This window comes from Ciconia boyciana, chromosome 4 (genome assembly GCF_034638445.1).
Source record: "Ciconia boyciana chromosome 4, ASM3463844v1, whole genome shotgun sequence".
In the NCBI taxonomy this organism is placed as follows: Eukaryota; Metazoa; Chordata; class Aves; order Ciconiiformes; family Ciconiidae; genus Ciconia; species Ciconia boyciana.
The window spans coordinates 43,770,416-43,788,460 of NC_132937.1; the positions used below are offsets into that span (position 1 = coordinate 43,770,416).

The 18,045-nt window shown below is 43.1% G+C and overlaps 1 protein-coding gene across 1 annotated transcript; it reads right to left on the reverse strand.

Moving 5' to 3' along the window:
* Nucleotides 1-8,508: 8,508 nt before the first annotated feature.
* F2R (coagulation factor II thrombin receptor) lies at nucleotides 8,509-17,524 on the reverse strand. The gene is made up of 2 exons (XM_072860073.1): nucleotides 17,056-17,524; nucleotides 8,509-9,964 (listed from the first exon to the last, which is right to left on the reverse strand). Exons 1-2 carry the CDS (start codon nucleotides 17,141-17,143, stop codon nucleotides 8,769-8,771), a joined length of 1,284 nt encoding a protein of 427 aa, XP_072716174.1. The 5' UTR covers nucleotides 17,144-17,524; the 3' UTR covers nucleotides 8,509-8,768.
* Between the last annotated feature and the right edge of the window lie 521 nt (nucleotides 17,525-18,045).

Genomic DNA, 18,045 nt, shown 5'->3' on the forward strand with positions numbered 1-18,045 from the left:
AAAGGACAGCAATGCTATGTGTCCCTACTATTGTCCCAAAACATTTGTTTCATGAGTTTAAGGAGCTACCACCACTTTCAAGGACTCTCACACATGATATTTCAACTTTGCTTATCAACTCCAGGTGTTTTTCTATGTGGCATTTGTTCCCAGTGAACTGTATTGGAAGATCATCCTTTAAAAATTCTTCCTTTTGTTGTGTGCAGTCTCATTGCTGCAGAATGTAACTTGAGGTTTGCTAGAGAGGCCCTGGTTTTAGTCTGTGGGGCTGGATGTCTTTATCAGTGTCATTATAAAAAGTGATTAACTCTGGTTATGGCTCATAAAACATCTGTTTTCTGTATTTGAGAAAGAAATACAGGAAATTCCTGCTTGATAGTGCTGCTGTTACAGTTACAGCAATTGATTAAAATAAAACTCTGGTAAATAACTAACACATACACATATACATGCTGGGCACAGGGCTGTCAGGGTGGGTTCCCATCTTGCTTATGCTCCAGAGTGGCTGCATCTTGGGCATCAGCAGCATTTGTTAAGATTGCTCTGTCATCCCATGCACCCGCAGGTCCCAGGTCAGCAGAGAGGCTGTGCCAGTTCACTAACCCAAGGATGATGCCACCCCTACCTCCCACCTACCTCCTACCATGGTCCCACCCTCCTCATGTAGTTCCTTCCTCCTCTTCTCCCATTGTAAGGTCAGATGTAGGTTGTTCCTGTTATAGGAGAGGAGTAAACCTGTGGCTTACACAGGAAGACGAGATGCTGAAGGAAAGCTGGAGGCAGCTAGGCTTTTTTCTTTGGCAGTGTGACCAAGAGAAGTTATTCCTCAGTCAAAGGAAAGTCCTAAATTAGCCTATCCAAGGTCACTCACATGGGCAAAACCACACGATTTTAGGCAGGAGAAGCTCATTTGCAGTCTCATTAAGCTAAGTCCCGTTTCCTCTCACCAGAGGTGGATAAATCTTAATGAAGTCTTGTAAAACTCAAGAGCTGTGCCTGGTTTGTGGCACAGGCAAGGCTGGCACCTGCCTATTAAAGGGGGCAGCAAAAAATCCTTGCCCTGCATATGCTAGAGGAAGCCCAGGCTCTGCCTGGTCCAAGTGCCTTCAGGCATGGCCGTCCCTGTGCTTGGGGCCAGAGGCTGGGCAAGCTCCAGAGGCACAGGCTGGCTTGCTGCACACCCCAGAGCCTGTACGCTGCTGCATGCAAGAGCCCAGGCTGTAGCAGAGAGCTTCAGCCATGGGGATGGAGGAAGGTGGAGGCTGCCTTCATCCTGCCTGCCCCTCCTCCTCCTCAGTTTGGGTGTGACTGTGCTCATGAGGGTTGGACAGGTGGGCAATTGGAGGGCCAGGAGGGCCAGGACAGCCAAGCCGCAGCTGCAGAGGCACCTGCTGCTGCCCCAGCTCTCCCCAGAGGCCTGGGGGCTGCTTGCCCCCAGCTTGAGCTTGGGGACGTGGTGCTGGGCTGGGTACACGAAGCTCTCATTGTAGCTGCAAATTGTCTGCCTGGTCTGCTGAGAAGCATCTCACTAGTTTTGCAAGAATAGATTGGCCTTTCTTTAATGGTTTTGAAAATCATGACAATTAAATAAAATTTAAAATCCCATTTAGATTCCAGTATCACTATCCAGCTACTACAGGTACCTCTCTCCCTCAAGCAGCTGGCTAAGCACACACAAGTTTAAAAGAAGACACTGTAAATATCTTTGTAGAGTTTCCCATATACTCATAAGAGAACTGTACCCCTCTTCTCTGGGCAACGCTTCTACAGACCTCGGTTTGCCCCCAGGGTCAAAAAATAGCACTGAATGGAGAAGTGGCTTTTCCTTGATGCTGCTCTTTGCTCAGTTTGTTCTTTACGTACTAGTCCGGAAGTAGGGGGTGAGGAATGAAAAAAAAAAAATCTTGTTTCATTAGAGTACAAACAGGAGATACTGTGATCAAGCAAAGATAAAATATTTTGCTTAAAATAGCAATAGCTCTTGATGACTGATTTTCAAGTTAGGAAATATTTTCACTGCTTTAACAGAACACGTCAGTAGTTGTCCAGACTCTGCTGTGCTACTGATCTTAGTTTAGAAACTAAGATAAGAAAATACAAACCTGGAAGGCTACCCAGAATAGTTTAAAGTACTCAAAACATTGTCTTTTTTTTCCCCACCACAATGTATCAGTTAGGCTAATGAAAGATAATAAACCTTTAGACAAGCCTGTCTCTTAAACAATCCTGACATTTTAAATGTAATTTTGAAAGAATTTTCAGTAATAAAATTCAGTATCTCTGATGCAGAGATATAAAAGGCTTAGAAATATTTTAATTTAACCATTTAACGAAAAAGTCCATATAGTGCACAGCAAATTTACAGATATGTTTCATCTAGTGAGTGAAGTGCAGTAAGTCCCTCCTTTCAAAAATTTTTACTAAGGATAATATGCAAATAAAAATAGGAAAATAATACTAAAGCAAAGTAAGACATCTAAGCTGAAATTAAGAGCTTCTGTAAATATAATTTTCAGTGGTAGGAGTACTATTTTCTTGGTCACCCCTAGAGTGATAGCAAGCAGAAACCTTCAGCATATTTTTCATTTCCGTGGACATTAAAGCTGTGATAACTAACTAGATGTATTATATTCTTTGCTGGGTAGAATTGCATGTACCTCTTAGAGTCAGCAAAGGTGGAGACAAAAAAAAGTGTGAAAATAAATTGAGAGAAATTCTACAAGTGGCACTGATACATAGCTTTATTCCTTAGGTATGTGACCTATAGGAAAAGCATGCAAGAAAAATATTCTTGGAAATACAGTTAAACTACTATTCCAAACGAGGGAGAGTTATTAGTACTTGAACAGGCAGATAAAACAATGTAAAGGTTTGGGTAGCAAAGTTTTCTCCCTCCCTCTCTCTGTTCTTCCCCATCTGGGACCGAGTTCTTGGTACTATGTGCTTTTAGGCAGCCGTAAAGCTTTATCTGCATACATGCTCTGCAATTATTCCGGTTATGCTAGCTGACCGGATTTTTGAACTTAACAAATTTCTCACATTTTATGATTCCTGGGAAACATGTCAGATGTGAGTGGTATCACTACAAATCCGTAAGTTTGCTGCAGGCAAGAACACATCTTCTTCTATTTGTCTTTGCAACGATATTGAAGAGCAATGAAAGACTGGAGTAGGCAGTAAAAATTGTTCATTGTAAAAGAGAACAGAGAAGAGGAAAATTACAGGAGTGACCATATCAGAAAAGACACATTTAAATCAATGTGTTAAGTTGTAATGAGTAAAGACTAATTAGCTGACAGTAAAACCTGTGTGATTTGAATGTAGATCCCCAAGGCACCTTGCTGTGTAAATAGTGAGGAGGACTGTGTGAGAGATTGTCTTGGACAAGAAACACTCAGTGTTTAGGGAGGTTATCAGTAAACAGGACATTATAGTAGGAGGTGGCAGTGACAAAACACACCCTTCGGAGCTGGACACCTGTTTCCAATTAAGTGCTGTTCTGCGGAAAACGAAGCAGACTCCCACAGCATGTGTTCAGCAGCATCATTTCCCATCAGTGCTACCACTGGCTTCTGTTCCACCGTATCCCCTTCTAGCAGGTACACAGGGTCCAAGGGAGGCTCCACACCCGTTGAAGTATAAACTGAGTAGATGGACTTTGGTGTCTGGCTGAAACAGACGTTTGAAAGGTTTGGTCTTAGGATTCTAACCTGCTTCCCATATTGCTGATGGTGATTGCTCTTTCCCTTTTATAAGCCAAAAAATTGAATTATTTAAGCATATATCTGAAAAAAAAAGAACACTATAAGGAGCCAATAGTAATAAAATATTTATAGATAATCTGGCTCTGAAAGTCTGTTCAATTATTTTCCTTTTCTGTGTTCAGGCTTCTGAGGGAAGCAGCAGTGCCCTGCCTGCCATCTATCTCTAGCTGTCGAAGGGAGAAACGTGGCAAGCCAGTGTGAGCAGGGTGCGAGCCCCATGGGAAGATGAGCTGGGAGAGCCCTGTTCCCAGGCCCTGTGGCACTGCCTTCTCTGCTGCCTGGGCACATGCTGCCCTATCCCAGAGGATGAAAAAACATACATGAGAACTTCCCAAGATCGCTGCCTCTAGTACATAATAGTGCAGCACAAAAAAAACACTGAAGAGCCTGAATTCCTAACACAAACCCCAAAACTGATCAAACAAAGGCAAGGACAGCAACTTTCCCAGGCTTACTATGGAATGGAGATGAATTTGACTCAATATGTCATTCATTTTTATTTTGGTGAGGGAACGCCAAGCCAGATTTTCATTGCAGGTTGACTTACTGGCTCTGACCTTGATGGAGTTACATCGCTGTGTGTGATGCATTTGAGCTTAGTGGCATGCTTTAAACGTCAGGCCTTGCTTTTGAGGAGAGAAGCTTGTTTGTGGTGCTACAGGCACCATTATTATAAGGCTGGTAGCATAAAGATACAAAAAATTATTCCCCAAAACTTTGCTGAACCTTTTTACAGGTTCTGTTTCAAATAAAGTCACCCACTCTTCCAACACATTTCCAATACTTTTTCACCTTTCAAAATCCATGTTTGTTTAGAGGGCTAATCAGTATTTCACAGTTCAATGTGATGTTCAGATCTGGTTCCTAATGGTCTCCTCCCCAACAAGCCAAATTACAACAGCCATACCTAGTTATTTTAATGCTCTCTAGTGTTGACTTGGATTATAGCATGTTACTTCTTCAGATGCTCCAGCTGTATTAGCTATCACTAAGCCATTTCTATAGCACTTGCAAAATGCGAAATGCCATGAAAAAGGACTTACGTGGGCCATTAATTTTAAACGTGTGAGAGGTCTTGTTCATTTTTTAATTTGCTCAGCATCTTCCGAGGTCAAACTGTGATCAGATCAAAAAGATGAAAATTATCAATAAAAGAAGGCCTTACCCAGGAAGTTACTTAAATACTGCACCCGGCATACCGGGCCCTTTTCTGTCCTCAGCTCTCCGAGAGCTCCGCTGCAGAGCCGTAGCTGGTGATCTACCAGCTGGCTTGTACTCTCTTTCTGTTTCTGGATCCCATCTCAAGTAGGGAGAGATCCAGTTTGCCTGATGCAAAATATCATGAACACCCTTTGCAGCCATGCTCACATTTCTGACTAGGATTCAACTAAATAGGGAAACAGAGCTAACAGCCAGCAGATCATTCTTTATCTGCAGTCAAGCTGCAGGGAGCAGGTTATAAGGCTGATGCATGCTTGGCATTACCTGATAAAATGGTTCTAGTGCAAATGCACCAATCTCTCCAAAATCCTTGCCATGCTAAATTAAGCAACCCTTCCCCTGAAATAAGTTATACCAGTGAGAGCCGCTCTATGAGGTGTTTTGCCAACAGAAACCATGCTGATCACAGATCTTGCTCCTGCCAGTATTGCTACAGCATGAAGCTGGCATATCTGGAACATTAGCAAGCTTTCTTCTTATGCATGCTTAATGCCTGACACCTCCTCACCTACAAATGTTATTTGGCACAAGTCTGTTAGCTTACTTCATACAGAAAACGACACGGCTTAACTGCGACATTATGAAAAAAAAGAAAGAATGAGTAAGAGAAGGTATGGGTGAAACAGCATCTAACACCGATGGGTTTCATTTCTTTTGGTCAGATTTTTCACTCCTTCCCCCTGAAACAAGCCATTCATTTTCTTGCCCAGCTAGCAGTGCAAGGGTGCATCATGCATGAAGAGGTGGGTTAGCTTTTCCTGTTAGCTTAAGCATGTCAGTCTAAGTTGCAGTGCTATTCTGGTTCATCTTCCTCGAAAGGTGACCACCTTGTGGTTTGCTGCATGGCCATGCTCACCAGTTATAACCTGTTTTGCAAATGCTGTTTCTGTCTAAGTTTGTCTCTATAAACTGCTGCTGCTTGAGCAGGTCCTGCCCTTCCTCTTGCCATCAAATACAGCAGCAAAAGCAGACACTGAGAGCTGTAGCACACTCCAACTAACCAGTTGCACAGAAATGCCAAATTCAGTAAGAGTTGAGCTGCTATTGCCTTGGTATGAGACTCCCCAGTCACGTAGCAGTTTGCTTATTTTTGCAATCCAGTCAGGCTGAAGCCTCAACAAAATACAGACAGAAAGCAGAAGTGTGACACTAGCTGTGGGAGCTTAAAAGAGGAAATAACTGTTCTTGCTTCATTTGCTATGAAAAGGTGATATTTGCTGTATGTTTTAGCAAGTATTATGCTGTGTGGCAATTGGCTTGTTGATCACCTCTCCACATGTAGCAGAAATATGCATTTGCAGGCTAGCAAGAAGCTTGCTAGAAGCACTTGCAGAGCATCAGTGTGAGTAGGATGCCTATGCATGTATCATTGAATGGTTTGGGTTGGAAGGGACCTTTAAGGGTTGGACTCAACCCACCTGCCATGGGCAGGGACATCTTCCACTGGATCAGGTTGCTCAGAGCCCCAGCCAACCTGGCCTTGAATGTTTCCAGGGATGGGGCATCTACCACCTCTCTGGAAAACCTGTTCAGTGTCTCACCACTCTCATCATAAAAAATTTCTTCCTGATCGAAACCTACCTCTTTCAGTTCAAAATCATTACCCCTTGTCCTGTCACTGCAGGCCCTGGTGAAATGTCTCCCTCTGTCTTTCCTATAAGCCCCTTTTATATATTGAAAGGCTGCAATAAGGCCTCCCCAGAGCCTTCTCGTTTCCAGGCTGAACAACCCCAACTCTCTCAACCTTTCTTCATAGGAGAGATGTTCCCTCCCTCTGATCATTTTCGTGGCCCTCCTCTGGACCCACTCCAACAGGTCCATGTCTTTCCTGTGCTGAGGACCTCCAGAGCTGGATGCAGCACCCCAGGTGAGGTCTCACCAGAGTGGAGCAGAGTGGCAGAATGACCTCCCTCAACCTGCTGGCCACACTTTTTGTTATGCAGCCCAGGATACAGTTGGCTTTCTGGGCTGTGAGCGCACATTGCCAGCTCATGTCCAGCTTTTCATCCACCAGTACCCCCAAGTCCTTCTCTGCAGGGCTGCTCTCAATCCCTTCATCCCCCAGCCTGTATTGACACTGGGGGTTGCCCTGACCCAGGTACAGGACCTTGCACTTGGCCTTGTTGAACCTCATGAGGTTCACATGGGCTCACTTCTTGAGCCTGTCAAGGGTTGTGTTTTCAAACATGCTTGAAACAAACCCCAACTATGTAACAGATCTAAAAAGCAGTCCCCCAGGCTGTAACTACAGGAAGCACAAAAGTAATTTTTTCTGCCGGCAAGGAATGGATGACCATACTTTTAAGATGCATTTGGATTTTGCTGAAAACCAGCCCCACCCCAATACAATAATATGATATTAAACAAAATGAAAATGTATCTATCTGAATATGTCTCATAAACATTTGTGGGGTTTTAGCCTTACAAACTATATATACATATATTTTTAGCGCTCATGTACTTAGAAAGTGGCAAATACTTGAAAAGAAAAATCTAGGGAGACCCTGGTAATGCAATATTTAATTACACTTAAGTCCATTAAGGAACAGACACAAACCAACAAGACGTCATGGTTAGAAAGAAATTTCTCACTGTCACACTGTATGCAGAAAGATTAGGCATCTTATCACTTGTGCTGGACTGAAGACAGATTTTATCCATTGCTGTACTTCTTGGCAGATTCCTATGGCAAATCCTACATTAACCAAATTTCTGCTTAATTTAGTTTCCATTTTTGCATACAGTCCTATTGCCTACACGCTCGTTTCTAAAACTGATTTCCTGTTATTTGGCATCCTTTAGCATCCTTTGTAGTAAAAGAATGCTACACAGAATGAAATTAGCTATTGGGCTCTACACCACAGCAATTTTAGTAGACATGGACGCAATGTAAAATATTAAAAAAATCCAGACTTGGCAGGAATAAAGGATATTTCCAACTCTTAAACACGTGCATGAAGATCAATCATGTGCAAGAAAGCACACATTTGCAAACTGCATAACAAGATGAAGAATATGGGTTTTTCAGTATATTTTCTGGAGAGCCATTCAACATTTATTTATTGTGAAATAAAATTTTGGATTTTTTTGTGAAATTAATTGTGAAAAATACCACATTCCTAACCCAAATGCCTAGCATACACTAATGGTAGGAACACCAGAAGAAAAGCTAGTTCCAGCTGCTGGGAATTATCTCCCTTGACACATTACACCAATCAATAGCTGGTTTTGCTCACATTCCTAAAACCATACTGTTTTGAAGTGGAATATATAAAAATGTAAAATAAGCAGTTTCAGGTTCCAAGAGGCAAAATAATGCTAAGAAAATGAAGTTTACAGATAATTCCAGAAGTAATGACAAACAGGAAGAAAAAAGCCTGGAAAGATATTTCCACTTTCTTCAGGAAGTAGTGCATAGATGGAGTGGTTCCATAAATAAGAATTTAATCAACCTGATACAGTTCAAAATCCTAAAATGGGTTTTCATAAAACCCCTGCAATAAACTGAACTAACAGTACAAAGGATTTGTCTGAAAAAAGGAGTTTATTTGAAAAACACTCAAACCCTATTATTAAGAAATTAGTTTTCCCCTCTACATTAACCTATTTACATATACTATATATACCTTACAGACTTATAATTTGAATTGTGCATTACTATAATGAATCCATAGAACCATGTATTGTACAACAACTTGGTGTAAGGTTTTGCATTTCTTGGATATAATACAGCCTTTTTTTGTCTGAAATTCTCTAAAAATTAAGCATGTGTAAGGCGTTATCTCAATGCATTGCTAGCAATTTCCCGTAGACGCTGTTATTCACATTAGTAGAGCACGTAGCCCTTCTACTAGTGGTAGACATTAACTGGCCACTGCTGTTACTACTGTTAGGATCGGAAGTCTCTTTACAATGGAAGAGTCTGAAAAGTTGTCTCTGATACTCAGAGGAAGCATAGTAGTAAATAAAGGGGTCAATGCAACAGCTAATGCTGCTGATACAAACACAGAGTAGATAGGCAAAGTAGAGATACTCTAGGCTGTTGTCATAAGAAAAATGGATATAATGAATTAATAGGAGGACATTTGTTGGTCCAAAGCAAATCACAAAAACAGAAAAAACAGCCACACACAAGAGCAAGGCACGTGTCTTCTTATTTTGTTTGGCAACAATGGTAGAAGAACTAAGACATCGAATGATACACACATAACAGACAGTAGAAATTATAAATGGCACTACAAAAAACACAGAAGAGAAGATGGAGAAGAAGCGGAGGTAATAGCTGTGAAGTTCAGATTCTCTTAGCACATCGTGGCAAGTAGTTATATTTAATTTGGGTATTTCCACCGTTTGCTCTCTGATGAGAAAAGGTATAACCCCAGTTATTGCTACAAGCCATATGAGGAAACAAATCAGCGAGGCACGTGTTACTGTACGCCACCCAAGAGACTGTATGGGATATACCACTGCTAAGAAGCGATCGAAGCTTATGCTTGTCATAAGCATTATTGAACAGTACATGTTACAGTAGAAGGCAGCAGTGATGAAACGGCACATCTGAGGTCCAAAAACCCAGTCGTTTCCAAAAAAGTGATAAGCAATCTTAAAAGGAAGCACGCTTACAAACAAGACATCTGCAAGGGCTAAATTCAGCATGTATACTACAGCTGGCTTTTCAATTTTCATTTTTTTCAGAAACACAAGTATTGCTGTAATGTTCAGAGGGAGACTCAGCACAAGCACTAAGGTGTAAACTGAAGGAACAAAACGTGTCAGCCATGGACTAGTGAGGTATCTTGCAGTTTGCACTGACACTGTTTGTTGTTCGTGTATGAATGATCCAGTCTGATTGGTGGCTCCTGATCCGACTTCCGAGTCATTTTCAGTATCACCTTCAGGAGGTACAGGGTCATCCTGGTGCTTTACAGAAGAGAGTACAAAGCTTCTGCCCCGTGGTATGCTGCCGTTATATGGGAAGGCTGAAAAATAAGAAAGTATAAAGATTAATAAGCAAAGATTTACATGCTATGGGGAAGAAAAAACATCTTTCAGAAAGGAAAGCTAAGACCATATTAGCAACACAAAATAGTAAGGTTAATTCCTGATTCAAAGTGCAGACCGCCCACAGATGTTAGTCCAGCCCTTTCTGTTTTAGGTCCTGTTACAAGTTTGGGTAAGATGTCCTCCTTTGTCTCCTATCTCTTAGTTTGGAAACTTTTTATGAGAGGGACTCTATCTATGCTTAAGGACCCAATCTCATCTATGTATGTTCTCTTTGGGCTACATTAACACAAGTGCAACAGTAAGTTTGCCACCCTTGAACTGTCTTTTCCAGACCCTTCATACAGTTTGTAAGAAATGAGGTGCTGGGATAAATACTGGTATTCATACACAAAATTCCTGTTAGAAGTACTCATCACCAAAGTAACAAAAAGTTAAAGTGGAATTAAAACATCAAATTACTGAGATATTTCTCTGTCTCTGGAGACATCTTACTCAACCTGGATGGCCCCCATCAAGACAGACAGCAGAAGTCTGCATGCAGTTTTCAAGGCGGATGTGGATCAACTCCTTCCATCTGACAGGCAGCCACAGATTGCACAGAAATATTTCCCCAGTTCTACTTATTCTACCCCACGGTGTACATCATTGAGGACAGCATGTGTCCAGTGTGCCCTCGGGGCACTTCTGAAAGCTGCCACTAGTGTTCCCTCTATGGCAGGGTCTTCTGCAGCATGGTTCAGTGGCTGTGCCTGAGAAGAAAAGTGTCAGGACAGGGTATCTCTGCTTTTTGAATGTAGCTGTCAAAGTGCTGAATGTGTGGTATGAGTTTATTTATGTAAAAAAACCCCCACAAACAATCAACAGAGCTACTTTAGACATCATTTCAGAAAAGCTGTTTGTAGGGAGACATTTTGGAATACTGTCATTTTCAGCTTTGGCTTAATCTAGTTAGGTGTAGGATCATTCAAACATATTATGGGCAGACAGAAGTGACAGAGTTACTGCTAAAGTAATCATTCATCTACTTAGCTGTGCAACTGTCCTTTGTTGAATCTAGACAACTAAAATAAAAATGAAGGTGTGTTAGCTTAAATCAGCGAGCTGAAAGTACATAGGCATGATTTACCCATCTAAGATGCTATTCATTAGAAGCAATTATTTGTTCTACAGTAATTCAAACCACTTTTTTATGCAGATGAGAACAAAAGCATCTGAAGGAGGCAGATGGCAAAGAGAGGAGTGGCTGCAGCTTTAAGGAGGCACTGACCTCTCCCTTTGTGCACAGGCTGTGCAAGAAGGGCCCTGGCCAACTTGAATTTTGGTGAAATTCAGACTTGAATGTGGGCGGAGATTAGAGGAGTGGTAGGGAAATTTGGCGATTTTTTAAAGCTGCTGTGCTATACGTATTATCATGCTGTGTCACAGCAGCATTCTGGGGGCAGAGAGGACAAAAGAGGGGAAGTGTTTGAGATAATGATTTTTGTATGCAAAGTGACTAGACTGCAACCTTTATAGGCCAGCAAAAAAGACAGTGGATGAGAATTTGATCCTGGGAGCTTGTTGCATAGACTGCAGCGGGAACAATTCAGTACTTACACTGAAACACAAATGCACAGAACTATGTGAGATTCAATGCTGGCACAGAAGGGCACTAAACCAATTTACAGAGGGGTCTATTCTGCCATCTAAAAGAGAACACTAACAAAAGGCAAACCTATAGATCCTTAATCTTTAACCTTACTTCAGAAGTTTAGTCCAAGCAGTTGGATGGCTCAAGGAGTCAGCTCCTAGGTCAGCAGCTCAGGTGCAAAACAAGTTATATTTAACACCTCTAACTTCAGCCTGTGAAGAACACATTCATCTGTTCGCCTGTGGCTGACACGGAATAGTAAGGTGATTTCCAGTTCTTAATGATCACTGCAATAGAAATCTGTCACAACTGACACCATTGGTATTCACCTCTTTTGGGAGGATCATAATTATACTTGAATAAAAAAAAATAATTTATCATGCCCAGAGGCAAGTCTCCATGGTAAAAACATCATTAAGAGTGACAAAAAAGCTTGAACAGTACCTCTGTTACCTCCAGTACATACAAGTTTTATAAATTTAAGACTTTGAATGCTGTGAATATATATTTCTTCCACTGACATTTCTAAAATGGAAAATTTCTGAAATGGGAGACAAAGACGATCCTAGTCCCTGAAGGTCTACATGTCCATCTTGGTTTCTCCACCGCTGAAGAACAGTGTGGAGAACCAAATGAAGAGGTGACATGGTTTCATGTGAGGAAGGCATGTTTTTGGGGAACACAGATATACATGGACTTGATGAGAGGGAGGGTAAACCTGTGTCTGGAGCCAGGAACTGTATTGCCAAGATGACCTCTGCATGACGTGGTAACTGAGGTGCTTCCAGCAAGCACCTCTCTCATCGCAGTATCTCTGAACTTTGAAGGGCTTTGCCTGTGCTGCCTGACCTGAGCTAGCAGTGCTGCAGTGACTCACTTTTTGAGGACTAGTGAGCAAACCAGCCAGACCTACTGAGGTTGATGATTGAGGTGAAGTCACTTAATGTGGAAGCGCTTGCTGGTAACCTAACCTATTTCTCGTCAGTGACTCCTAACTTAGAACAGTATGAAAATATGCTAAAGCAAAAAAATTATGATTGGGCCAGTTATCTTTTATCAACCACTGACCTTTGTCTTAGCAACTGCTTATAGTTACTCTAACATTGCTAATAATTTTAATTATATTCTGAATACTTGGAGCTAACTTAGTTACAACTTTCTTAGATGAAAGGATTTAGAGTCTGCATTACTCCATTATCAAACTTTTAGAAAAGTAGAATCCTATTACAAAAATTCATAGTTTAGTAGTTTAGTTAAAATTCTCTGGAATAATACCTTAACTTGGTGAAAACTACATGTTCTTTGTATAAGCAAAGACTTTCTAGTTTCAGAGTTGAACTCAACCTTGATGCTTGTTAATAACATGGTTAACAACACCTCCATGCTGTGTCCTGTGCTCATTCCATGTCTCCACCTTGAGCTTAGATGACATGAGGTACTACTTGAAAGCTAGCTCTTATGGAAAAATGCAAGGAGACCTCAAACTTGCTATTGCTTTGCCACTTGATAAGATAGGGAGTGGGAATTTAAACTTTCTTGATGAAATTAAATTTGATTTTAATTTAAAAGAGTGATAGCCACATACCAGTTCTTTTCCTTTGCAAAGCTGCTCGTATGACACAGTGTCTGTATGTTATTAGAAAAAACAATAGTGCACTTCATGCTTTCTGAAACAGAAAGGAAGATAGTTACTGCCCTGAGGTTCTGGATTCCGTTTGTAACAGTGTTTATTTGAAAAAGCCGATGATCAGAGATTTATACATAGAAGGGAAGAGGATGAAATGATGTCATATTATTTCAAAAGATCTTAATAAGCCTTGACAATAAACATAAAGGTCAGTAATGGGAAACAGGCATTACCTATAAGCTGGGATAGTACAAGACAGCCAATACAGTAGCTCTACAGAAAAGATTTTAAAACTATTCTTACATAGCTACAGCTATACCAGAATCTGTCACATGTTCCTTTCTAGCTGTTTTAAAGCTGTAGATATCATTTTTCTCTAAAACATATTTCACTACAGCTTAAGTAATTTTTAATAATACAAATAATCTGTTAGGAAAACAGAGGTAAAGCTTGTATAATGATCATAAATGTTCAAATAGTCATCCTATTTTTGCTAGGCTGTCACCTGATCTGTTTGGAAGAGGTCAGACCTGGTGGATTACTATTTTTATGACTGATAGTATTCTCATTGCTGATATGACAGAGTTAACAGCTGTATCAAAGTACCTGTAAAATATAAATAGGTATAAAAAAACAAGACTAAGAAACTAAGAACAAAGAAAGAGCAGGATAAAGCACTAAGGTTTTATCCTCCTGGTATGCAGTCAGGACACTGAAAAATATATATACAGTCTTTCCCTTTCTTCCAATAAGGACTTTGAAAGGCAAAAATTATGTAGAATCAGTGCGATACTCAAATTGCCTGACGTTTTCTTTTACAGCCTCTGGTCTTTGCACTGATTCTTCAACAAGGACATAGAGAAAGGATGTAGAAAGCTCAGTCAGTTTGGGATTGTTTGATTTTAACAATCTATACTGTGTTTCCATCAAGTACTCCCATCAAGTACTACGTATTGTTGGTCTCACAACCAGCATATGCATATTCTGCTCACCCTGAAAGACACTGCTTTTTTTTTTACAGAAAGCTATTCTATAATTTCCTTTCATGTCTACTTTCATATGGAGAGGCTACTATATGTACTGTTCTGTGAAAGGAGAAGTAGAGATCAAAAAATATGACGGCTTCAACCAATCTTAAAAAGCACTATTGAGCTCCAGAAGAAAATTTTGAATTATTTCTGTAGACCCGTAAATCTGGACAGGATGTTACAAACCAGTCATGCTCATGTCCCAGGGGATACTTTGTGAAGTGGAAAACTAAAGATTAGGCTCCTACTCAAGCCAATTAAATATATTGCCTATGTGCTACTGGACAACTATTAATACTGATTTCTGGGCATTACTGATGACAGCTGCACCCATACCGCTGGCTTATAACAAAGGCAGTTCTTCATATCTCCCCTGTGTATAATCCACAGTGATAAGCATCTAGAATCTAAATTACTCAGTGCCCCATAAATTAGGTACTCACAGGCAGAATGTGAAGTGCATGCCAGACACGTTTATAAACAAGGTAAGACACAGTCCTGTAGGACAGATGACTTATTTGCTTTTGTAAAAATAAAGACCATATTGTCTTTAAAAAAATATTCTTTAGCCCACATCTCTCTGTTTATACAGAATTCATTATTGTATTACATGAGTGATGTAGTAACAACTTGAACACATTTTCCTAAAGTATTGTTTTCTTGCACCCAGAGGTCTGCTCCTTTTTGCTTTCCTTTCTCAATCACATTCACCACAGGTGCTGGCTTCAAGCAATGATAACATCTCCCTATCCAGCTATCAGTGTCCCAACACAGGAAAGTCCGGGCAGGTTCAGACCTCAGCCAGCCACCTTGGCAGCACCTGGTCGGCTAATCTGCAAGCACCTAGCGCCAACCCGCTGCCAAGCCATTGCTTTTTCACCCACCTGCAGAACCAGCACAGGTCAATAACGTGAGAACCATGGATGTTGAAGGACCAAGGGAAAAGCGAGGGGAGAAGCTGCGGGTGCAAAGGCAGAGCATACCTGGGGATACAGCAGTGCATGGGCGATGGGAATTAAGTACATTATGGTGGGGTGGAAACAGGGAAGCTTCTCTGGGACAGTGGGGAAATGATATTATTACAGTGGGAGCGACCACAAGGGGAACGGACGACATTTTCAGATGGCCAGGCTTTATTAGTTCTACTGCACATGAAATAACTTGTTTTGAATTTTTCTTTTCCTAGTGATGTAATACAGTAACTATTTTGATCATTATTTCCTAATGAAGCAGCAAATAAATAGTGTAATTTGGGGTGCTCTTTAATGAAGACTGTAATTGCCAAAGGCAGGAAAACAAGTTTGAATGTTTCCCTAAACTGGAAGAATAGCATCCAGCAGTACAATCTTTTTTCTAGCATTAACATTATAGATTGTCTTTTGCTCCTCTCCCCCCCTTTTCTTTATAAGGACATTTTCCTTAGACTCCAATACAAACATGGTTGTGGTCTCTTCATTCCCACTTGTCCTTGTGCCAAAAGGTTGTTTAGCCACAATTATTTGCCCTCTCTGATACTTCCCTCCCAGGATAATTAAAAACACTAGCTCTGTCCTCTTTCAGCCCTCAATTTAGTAGTCAAAGTATGCTACACTCTGAAATTTCCCCTTAGCTGTTCCTGTAATCAGCCCTTTTCTGTACGTAGAGCTTGAACCGAGTCTTCCCAGCACGCGTCTCATGGGGCTAAGGTATTTGTAGAGCAGCACTATGATCACTATGTCACTGAAAGAAATAATAAACTGAATTTACAGAAAAAATTGTTGCTAATGTCTAAATACATAATCTTGCCCTTTGTACTGTTGTACCTCTACCAGAAACTGGGAAGATACATGCACGCATGTCTTCTCTTACCTTCCTTCCCTCAGCATCTGCATTGTCAGACAAGCTCTGAGCTAGACAGATCCATGGTCTCACCAGTTAGAGCGCTGATGTTGCTATCCGTGCTATTTCTAACTGAATAACCATGGAGGTCATCTGCTTGGGGTGGATATTCTGAACTATTTTGTGTTGGCAGATCTTCCAAACGTTGCACTACCTACAAATTCAGCTGGCACTCTGTCATCTGAAGTTGTTAACGAACGGCAATGCCAGTTTTTTAAGGAAGGCCACCAGCACGTCTCGCCAGCCTGGTCACTTCTTTCCATCATAACTTGCTATTGTGTGGCTGCCTCCTTAGCCATGGGACAACCGTAAACCATTCTTCACCACCAACAACCGTAGCTGTGGCATTGTGCCCTTCTCAGATCTGCGTATTTCAGGTCTACAACACTTCTGTTATTCAGAGAACTAGTTCTCAAAAAGTATCTGTCTGACGTTGCTTTACCCAGGCTAACTTTGTTTTACCCTCTTGCCCCTGCCACGACAACAAACCTAGAGCAGCGTTTCACCACGCCGAAGAAAAGGCGACCTAAGCTCCAATTAAAACTTCAAAGCGGGAGACCCTTGCCCCGGCTACCTGCCGGCCAACGATGCTGTGCGCTAACGCGTATGCTGTTTATTTTCCTCGGCCAAGGCGCAGGGCGCGGCCCCGCTCCCATGGCAGACGGCTCCGCCGCCGCCCGCCGCTGGCCGGCCGGCCGGGCTCCTCGCTCGGCCCCCGCCGGGCCGCCCGGCCGCCGCTTCCCCGGGGAGCTCACCTGCGACGGGAGCGCCCAGGCCGGGCAGGGCCGGGCAGGGCCGGGCACGGCAGGGCAGGGCAGGGCAGGGCAGGGCAGCGCTCCCCTCCCGTCCCCTCCCTTCCCGTCCCCCGGCAGCTCCCCCGCGTGGGGGGGGAAGGGGACTCACCGAGGCGGGCTGCGGCGGCGGGCGACGGGCGCGGGCAGCTGAGGAGCGCCAGGGCGCAGAGCAGCGCGGGCGGCGCCCGCGGCCCCATGGCCGCCGCGCCGGGGGGGCCGGGCGGCGGGGAGCTCCCTCCGCTCCCTCCCTCCGTCCGTCCGTCCCGCGCAGGGAGACGCGAGTGCAGCCCAGGCGCGGCGCCGGGAGGCTGGGCTGGGGAAGGGTGGCCCCGGGGCCGCCGAGGCTTCCTCCGGCGGGAGGGGAGGCGGGGGCGCCTTCCTGCCGCGCCGCCCCGGCGGAGAGGGGGGTGCGTGCCGGCCCCGCACCGCCCGCCGCGGGGGCGGGGAGGAGAGCCGGGCTCGGCGGCACCGGCAGGGAAGGGGAGGGCAGGGCAGGGCAGGGCCTGCCGCCCCCGCCGCACCGCAGCGCAGCGCAGCCCAGCCAGCAGCCCCCGCGCTGCGAAAACGGCAGCGGAAAGCGCTGGCACCCAGCTGAGAAATGGGAAGGCGGCGTGGGCTCGGGCAGGGCGAGAAGGCAGGAGGTGCAGAACAAAGGGTTATGCTGAAGGAATTATTCCAAGCTAAGTTTGCCAGATTTTGTTTGTGCAATCCGAATTGCTGATGCCCCACAGGAGCACAGTTAGAAGGCCAGTTGAAATATCTGCATTAGTCATAATTGAAAGATCATGCTCATTCAGAAAAGCTCCTTAATACATAGATCTGCTTTGTATAAAGTAGACAACATCAAAGCTTGCTTGCATTGCATGGGTTCAGTAAGCGGAGTGCTCTACAAATACAGGACAACCTAAAAGCGATTAATTACCCAGCTTTGCGGTCCTCGTGTCTGTCCTTGCAAGACCCTCGAGGAAGTGATGCCACTCCTGAACTCCCAGTGGCATGTGCCTTTGACAGGAAAGCTTGTTCTGGCCTTCAGAGCTGCTCGTGGATGAAGAGCTGGTTGAACTGACACCTATGTGAAAGCTATAGAGGAAAATATTTT

Coding starts and splice junctions, on each gene's coding strand:
- F2R (XM_072860073.1), bottom strand. CDS start 17,143: ATGGGGCCGCGGGCGCCGCCCGCGCTGCTCTGCGCCCTGGCGCTCCTC. Junction 9,965..17,055: donor CGCCGCCGCAGCCCGCCTCG/GTGAGTCCCCTT, acceptor CTTATTTTTCAG/CCTTCCCATATAACGGCAGC.